Source organism: Coptis chinensis, chromosome 4 (genome assembly GCF_015680905.1).
Source record: "Coptis chinensis isolate HL-2020 chromosome 4, ASM1568090v1, whole genome shotgun sequence".
NCBI lineage: Eukaryota > Viridiplantae > Streptophyta > Magnoliopsida > Ranunculales > Ranunculaceae > Coptis > Coptis chinensis.
Genome location: NC_141459.1, coordinates 71,490,222 through 71,498,918, shown reverse-complemented (window position 1 = coordinate 71,498,918; position 8,697 = coordinate 71,490,222). Strand labels below are relative to the sequence as shown.

Here is an 8,697-nt window from a genome sequence, read left to right as displayed (position 1 = left end):
CTATTAATAATGTTTAAAACAGTTTTTGACAATTTTCATATGCATGTATTAATATTAGCATTCATGTTGTTGTTGTTGTTGTTGTTGTTGTTGTTGTTGTTGTTTTTTTTTTTTTTTTTTTTTTTTTTTTTTTTTTTCCTAAAAGAAATATTCTTCATCTTATTCCTTATATTATAAAGTATATGTTTGTTTCTTCAACTCTTTCTCAACATACTATCTCACGAGGGGTAGTACCTACTTTCGGCAAAGAATTGGCTCAACGCTACCGCCAAGAAAAGAATCGTATGCAATGAGTATTCACCTCTCCAATGGATGTAGATGTACCTACTCCATAGAAAAGACAACATTATCTTGGTTGAATGGATGTGCAATGTGGATTCTGTTCTGCCCTACATTGGAAAGATCAACAAGTATCAAAGTCAACCAAAAACAAACCTCTATTTCGGATGTGCTGTTTACAAGGAAAGATCAAATTGCCTTTGCTTTCTGAACTGCCCCCTGCCTTTAAATCATTGTATGAAGGATCTAATGCCAATGCGAGGTCATTTCATAAGTACATTCGTTCATACAATGCGTGTAATGCTTTTACAAGTCTTGGTGTTAATCCGGACATGCATGTATTGCATGGGGCGTGGTCCAATATCATTTGTTATAAACGAAGGACTCTAGCTATTACATAATCAGAAATAGCAACAGAGATGCATTGATAACATTTCTTACGGTGCCGCCGCTCATTGCTCTTACTTTCACCATTACAAAATTTTATAAATTTACACAATTTACATTAAAAAACTGAAAAATAACATCATTTCCAATCAACAACAAGTTCTATGTACAACGAAAGAGTTGTGGGATAATACAACCTAGAATAACTTCTCTCCTCAAATCCTACAGTTTTCGCCCACCTTTAATTGACACCTCTACTCTGTCCATAATCAATTATTTCTCAATTTATTTACATAAACACACAAAATATAGCTGATAATGGATGTAAACTTGAAAAAATTAACACTTTTTTCATAGAAAGCAAGAAACCATTACTAAATGCTCAATCATAATTTATTAATAGTGTAGCCAAGTATCATTATCTAACGTGATAGCGAGATATACTAATTAATGATATTCATAGAAATCACATCAAAAATATTGTGAAACCCAATATAATATTCATATCTCATACCAAAAGAAAATATAATATCGATATCTCATAGCTCTACATAAAATATGTGGATAACACTTACACAAACTTAACTGGAAAAGACAAAGAACAACAACACATACAAAATAAAGTAAAAACCAATATAATATTTATACATCATAGATCCACATAGGTATTATAATTTTTATAATAATTTAATATAACGGCACCCGTTCATAGAACGGGTTCGAAAACTAGTTCGGTTTGATAAAAATAGATTGAAAAAAGGATTCATGAATTTGGTCTATGATATTGATAATTTAGAATTTGGGATTTGTAATTATGATTATGAATTAAGGCTATGATATTGCTAATTGAAATTTGGATGTGATTTTGAGAAGTGAAAAAAGAATTATGAATTTAAACAGTGAGAGTTGAGAAAAGAGAAATTAGGGATTTAAGAATTTAGGGATTTGAGAATTAGGGATTTAAGAAATTAGGGATCTGAGAAATTAGGGATTTTCATGTCATGTGTTGTGATCCTGATGCAACCGATTCTTCAAGTGATGAAGATGATTCTGCAAGTGATGAAGATGATCCTTTCCATTTTGGTTCTGTACTGATTATTACTTCCGATTCTTTACTTCGATCAATAATTCACAAGGAAATTTGATGCTGATGTCGAGTTTGCACATCTGGAGTGAACTCAGAACTGCTGCTTGAATGAAGTTGAAATCATCAGAGAGAGTTCAAGTTGAAATCATCAGAGAGAGTTCAAGATTGAAAATGGGTTCCCACTTCCCGCACAAATTGAAAATACCGTCATTCATTAGATTGATAACCAGAATCTTCATTAGCGTCTGTCGTTTACGATTTGTTCTTTGAGTGATTTTAATCCAACCAAAAAATATCTAAGATGAAGATGAATAACATTATTAAAAAGATTACAGCTTGAAATGCTACGGATATCCGGAAAACGAGTTGTTGGTCAAACCGTGAAAGATGGGAGGTACTTTGGAAGTAAGGAAAGTTGGCTTGCATTTCATTTCTATTTGGAAAGAAATAGTGCATAGGTCATCACAATAAGTATATACTAGAAATAAAAGCTAAACATTTTTCAACGAAGAACCGTAAATGATTGCAACCGGAATTCCAAATAGGTCAAGACGGTAATATTGATTGGGACCTGATCGCTCTTTGAAGAAATTTTGGTTGGTAGAGAAAGGAAAAAGGCTCAACGTCCCGAAGCTCAAAAAATTGGGAGAGCCATCGCATGCAACAAATTCATACTGGACTACTGCATTTAAAGGAAAAAGAAAATTTTAGATTGTACGAGTGGGAAAATGAAAGTTTAACAATTTGCTTGTGGCTTGACCCGCTTGACTAGTCATTGATACGTGGTCGCTGTCAAGAGGACCCAAGCTAAGGCTTACACTACGAAATGCTTCTTTTGCAAATAAAGTCACTGATGAACCTATCAGGTAAGAGTAAGATTGTCTATTTGAATAGGCAACATATCGATTTGTTTGCAGGTATAATCACTTAATCAGAGTATCGAGTATTGACTCCGTGCAGTACGAATAATTATTCAACTATCCTAGCACTTCTATTGACATCTACATTCAATTCCATGAATTACTACTGCTGTACAGTTTATTCACCTTGTGCACTCTAAGTCAAGTAAAATTGTTTTACTTATTAATTATTATGCTTACTAATGTATGTTTTTCGATATTAAATGTAGAAACTAACGAACAACATGACAAATTGAGGCGAGGGTTTCAACGACAAGACGGAGTAACATTTAAGCTGTTCTTTTTTATTTTGATTTCCTGTTCTTTCTAGGACTAAAGAGAAGAAGAGCTCACGAATCACAAACGAATTATATGAAGTCCTTTGGATAACAATGGTCCACGAAAATTTTGAAAATAGACAAAATACTCCATGTTATTGTTGCTATAATACTCCACTTTTCAACATATATGAGGTCTACATTCTCGAAGGACTTTGAAAAATGATCTTCAATGTAGGACCCTGTCTTGACTTCACAGAAAATGGCTTGTAACCAGTAGATACTGATTCAAACAAGTACTCGATATATAAATTAGTAGAGGTTGAAGTTTTTAGAAGCTTGAATTCAAAAGATCACTAATATAATGGCTGCTCTTTGTATTCTCATGTTATACTTCAACATATTCACTCTTCTCAGTCAAGAGATCCCCGTAACAGCCAACACCTTAACACCTTCCCAATCTATCATTGATGGGCAGACCTTACTTTCCCAAGGTGGTACTTTTGAACTCGGTTTCTTCAGTCCCTCCAATTCGAAGAACCGGTACTTGGGAATCTGGTATAAAACAATCCCTACTCAAACAGTAGTCTGGGTAGCAAATAGAGACTCACCACTTAATGATACATCAGGAATTCTAAAGATAGGCTCTTCTAGTAATCTTGTTATTGTAAATCAAAGTGAAAGTGTGTTTTGGTCAACGAACTCATCAAGAACAGTGGAGAATCCGGTGGTGGAATTTTTGGAGTCTGGAAATCTAATACTGAGGGATTCACAAGATGGAAATTCAGAGAACTACTTGTGGCAAAGCTTTGACCATCCGAGTGATACGTTGTTACCTGGTATGAAGCTTGGGTGGAATTTAAAGACTGGAGTGAATCGATTTTTGACTTCATGGAGGAATTTTGATGATCCTTCTCAAGGAGACTACACTTGTGGTATTGATTATACTCCATATATCGAATCGTCAGTAAGAAACATGTCTAACAAGTATTACCGTAGTGGACCATGGAACGGTCTTCGTTGGAGTGGCGCACCTGATATGAAGCCTAATACAATCTTTAGATACGAAATCATGCAGATGGCCGAGGAATCATATTACATATTCCATCTGGTTAATCAATCCGTTATCATGAGGTTCTTGTTGTCACAAACTGGTACAGAAGGTACCTTTCAACGTCTGACATGGGTTGACAAGACCAACAGTTGGGTCCGTCTTGTATCAATTCCAAGGGACCGTTGTGATGACTATGCGCTATGTGGTGTTTACAGTAGTTGTGACGCCACAAATGTAGCAGTTTGCCAGTGTTTGAAGGGCTTCAAGCCTAAGTCACCACAGGATTGGTCTGAAACCGACTGGTCGCAGGGATGTGAACGCGTGGCACCTGTAAATTGCAGTAAGGGAGAAGGATTTGTAAAATATACTGGGTTAAAGTTGCCAGATACAACAAACTCATGGCTTAACAGCAGCATGAATCTTGAGGAATGCAGGGTGAAGTGCTTGAATAATTGTTCATGTATGGCTTATACTAACTCTAATATTAGAGGAGATGGAAGTGGTTGTGTTATGTGGTTTAAGGATCTAATTGATATGAGACAATTGACTGGGGCAGGGCAAGATCTCTACATTCGTATGGCGGCTTCTGAGCTAAGTATGTACTCACAACTTCTTTGTGTACAATATTAATTCGCACAGTTTATTTAACCACTTCACCTATTCACGTTCCATTATTAGCTCTACAATGAATTGCATACCTTGATGTTGTTTTTTTTCCTCTTCTACTAATAGCTCTACAATGAAACACTCTGGTTCTGTTTCACTGCGATATGCTTTAAGCCAACACATTTTTTCATTTCATACCTGTAGTGGTCTAATGCTCATCTTACGTGTTATAAAATTTATGTCTAACTTCATAGTTCCTGACTGCATGTTCAAATAATCTATTGTCGGGTAATGTGTGTTCAAAGCTTCTAAAAGCAATTCAAGGAGGGAACGTGTGATAATGATCATATGCATTGCATTTGCTGCTGGGATGATTGTGTTAAGCTTGGGAACCTGGTGTTTGTGGAAGAAGAGAAGACCCAGAGGTATTGTTCATGATTTTTTGTTTCCATTGTTCTTTGCTTTAAGGCATCAGAACCAAACCATGCCTTTAGTGTTGAAATCCATATGTCAGACATCTTATGAAGGTGCAGTGGTTCATTTATGCCAAGTGCATATCCTTAACATTTATGTAATAATCTTCGTATTTTGTAGTACATCAAATTTTTTGCATAACGATGATCATCTTCTGATCAGGTGAATGTGAGAAAGATAACCTAGAAATGCCGCTTTTTGATTTAAGTACAATAGCAACAGCAACAAATAACTTCTCAGAAGACAAAAAGCTGGGAGAAGGTGGCTTTGGTCCTGTATATAAGGTAAGTCTTACTCATATAGTCTACACAAATTCAGAAGGTAAACTTAATATGATTTTCTATGTGGACAACGAATATCACTAGGGCAAGTTGGATGGAGAACGAGAGATAGCTGTAAAGAGGCTCTCAAGGAACTCTATACAAGGTGTCAGCGAGTTTAAGAACGAGGTGTTATTAATCTCCAAGCTTCAACATAGGAATCTTGTTAAGCTTCTTGGATGTTGCATTCAAGGGGAAGAAAGAATGTTGGTCTACGAATACATGCCAAACAAAAGCTTGGATTCATCTATATTCGGTCTGTCCATTAGACTTTGCCTGCTCAACTGATTTTAGTTGTAGTCAAGTGTAACAAGCAATGAGATGTTTTTGTGCAGATGAAACAAAGAGCATACTACTTGATTGGCAACAGCGATTCCAAATTGTTTTAGGAATTGCACGCGGTCTTCTTTATCTTCATCATGATTCAAGACTCAGAATTATTCACAGGGATCTCAAAGCAAGTAACATTTTACTAGACAAGGATATGGTACCAAAAATATCCGACTTTGGAATGGCTAGAATTTTCACGGGAGATCAAATTGAAGAAAATACGAAAAGGGTTGTCGGAACATAGTAACTATCTTAACTGAATGAGAATTACTTTCCCCTCATATATTCCTTTAAATATTTCGTGATGTTAGATTTCATCTGATGATGCAGTGGTTATATGTCTCCCGAGTACGCCGTTGACGGAAACTTTTCGGTGAAGTCCGATGTATTTAGCTTCGGAGTTCTAGTTTTGGAAATTATAAGTGGCAAGAAGAATAGGGGGTTCTTTCATCCTGACCACGAACTAAATCTCTTAGGACATGTAAGTCACGCAGTACTCCCCTCTGCTTCATATATAATTGCTAGAATCTCTTCAGTACATCCAAGTTGAAAATGACTCATTATAACCATCTTTCATCCACTGCTTTGATGTAGGCTTGGAGTCTATGGAATGAAGGCAAATCCATAGAATTGGTCGACGAGTCGATAAGAGATTCGTGTCTAGTGCCAGAAGTTGTAAGATGCACCCATATAGGTCTCTTGTGTGTTCAAAAGAGCATAGAACAAAGGCCAACTATGTCAACTGTGTTGTTGATGCTGAGTAGTGAAAGTGTAGTGCTTCCCGAGCCTCAACGCCCAGGCTTCTACGTGGAAAGGAGTCCAATTGAAGGGAAACCTTCTTACAGTAATGAAGGATCGTATATTTCAAATGATTTTACCATAACGTTGGTGGAGGGTCGTTAAAGACGCGGAAATGCAACCCTGGTTACACTTGGAACGGGGGGTAGTACCACAGTTTTTCGTCTTGCTCGTATAAAACAAAATAAGTAATTTCTTTAATTAATTTATCCATTTTTTGTTGTCGTCTTTTTTATATTTATGATAACATGTCCGGTGTAAATCTGTAAATCGTTCTTTGTACCTCAGATTTTGGGTTCAATCTTCCTCACCAAAAAATTGTTACACAAAAACCCTCTCAGAAGCGAACAAATGCATAAAACCTCCCTATTATTTAAGGTTAAATCTATGGTGCGCAGGTCGTATGGTATGCTAACAAATCTGGGCCACTCATACCAAGGGGTGCGTGTGTATTGCATGTCAAAAATACTGATCCAAAGGCCCACATTACCTGCGCACCATACATCTCGCGCACTGAAGACTAACTCATTATTTAAAACATAACATCAAAGCCAAAACAGACCAAAATATCCCTATAAAAACTGGGCTGACGTCATCAATCTTTACTTATAATTTTGGTTTAAGGACAAACCGGGCTGACGTCATTTTATGTAAATTTGTATTTACATATGACAATATAAAATTACACAGTCTTTTTAATCTATTTAAATTTAAATTTTCATATGAAATTTTTTTTCATAGAAAAATTTAAATTTACATGCATAGTATTTTTACATATTAAAATTAAAATTTACATATGTAAATTTAGGTTTTTATATGAAAATGTAAATTTACATATGACAATATAAAATTACAGAGTCTTCTTAACCTATTTAAATTTAAATTTACATATATTCTGTGAGAGAAATTTACATAGTGCAAAAGTGCAAATGGGAGAGTGGGGGAACAGGAATTATGACTTTGAACACTGATGGTACGCTGCAAGGCTTGATAGGAGGATGGGCAGCTAGCATACGGGATGAACAAGGTCAGGTAATAGCAGCAGCAAAGGGGAGTTCAAAGCTCAAATCAATAGATTTCATCGAGCTTGAAGGACGGCAACAAGGAATGAGGCTAGCCAGCATACACAATATAAAGAGGATCAACGCCCAAACCGACTCTTCAAGTGTGGTATCGTTTATAAAGAACAAGCAGAAACCATGGAGAATAAAGAAGATGATAGAAGACATAAAGACAGAGATAAATAAATTAGAATTTTTTGCAATTGCTCATGTTTTTAGAGAATGTAATAGGTTGGCGGATAAATTAGCAGAAAATGTACCTACTGTTAGCTTTATTGAACTTACCCCAAGCTCATTTTCTGAAGATATAAAGAAAATTGTGTTTGAAGATGCTACTGGGGTAGAGTATGTAAGATTGTAATAACTCAAGTTTTTTTCTCTATGAGAAAGGGGTAGGGGACCTCTTAATTAAAAAACCCCGCTTGCCCATCAAAAAAAAAAAAAAATTTCAAACCCAAAAATTACTATGTAAATTTAAGTTTTTGTAACTCCAATGACTATGCAAATATAGTTTTACACACACACACACACACACATATATATATGACTATGTAAAAATATATTTACATATAGTCGAGAAAATTTCAATCCCAAAAGGGTAAAAAAAGAAATAAGATAAAATGGTAAATAAAAACAGATTTTATCTCTTTTTTGGAAAGCAAGGAGGTTATTTAACGAGACCTAAATAATAGGGAGGTTATATGATATGGGCCGATGGGAGGGAGTTTATACTCAACTGAGTTAGAACCAAGGGACTGAGCCTCATTTCTTATTTGCACCTTCTCTGAGCCAAGGCCCAAAATATCACCGATATATTCGATATATATCGTTTTTTTTTGTACATGTCGATATATTCGATATATCTCAACCGAATATTGAATTATTTTTTTCCCGATATATATTGCAATTTCCAATATAACGATATATATCGACCGATATATATGATATATCCGATATTAATTGTTGACTTTGACCAAATATTGTTAACTTTGATCGATATATTGATGATATTTTTGATATAATCAACGATATGTCCGATATAATTGATGATATTTCCGATAGATCGATATACAAAACAAAATTTTGACTGGTCAACAAAAAAATAGATATTTCTGATATTTAGA

General features: G+C 35.2%; 2 protein-coding genes across 2 annotated transcripts; both read left to right on the top strand.

Moving 5' to 3' along the window:
- Window positions 1–2,980: 2,980 nt before the first annotated feature.
- On the top strand, window positions 2,981–6,844 carry LOC147504653 (G-type lectin S-receptor-like serine/threonine-protein kinase At4g27290). The gene is made up of 7 exons (XM_086557445.1): window positions 2,981–4,579; window positions 4,896–5,015; window positions 5,227–5,348; window positions 5,430–5,640; window positions 5,720–5,957; window positions 6,045–6,195; window positions 6,309–6,844. The coding sequence occupies exons 1-7, from the start codon at window positions 3,295–3,297 to the stop codon at window positions 6,615–6,617; spliced, it is 2,436 nt and encodes an 811-aa protein (XP_086413571.1). The 5' UTR covers window positions 2,981–3,294; the 3' UTR covers window positions 6,618–6,844.
- Window positions 6,845–7,466: 622 nt separating this feature from the next.
- On the top strand, window positions 7,467–7,934 carry LOC147504652 (uncharacterized). Its single transcript, XM_086605299.1, has one exon. It carries the CDS (start codon window positions 7,467–7,469, stop codon window positions 7,932–7,934), a length of 468 nt encoding a protein of 155 aa, XP_086461425.1.
- The last annotated feature ends 763 nt before the right edge of the window (window positions 7,935–8,697 follow it).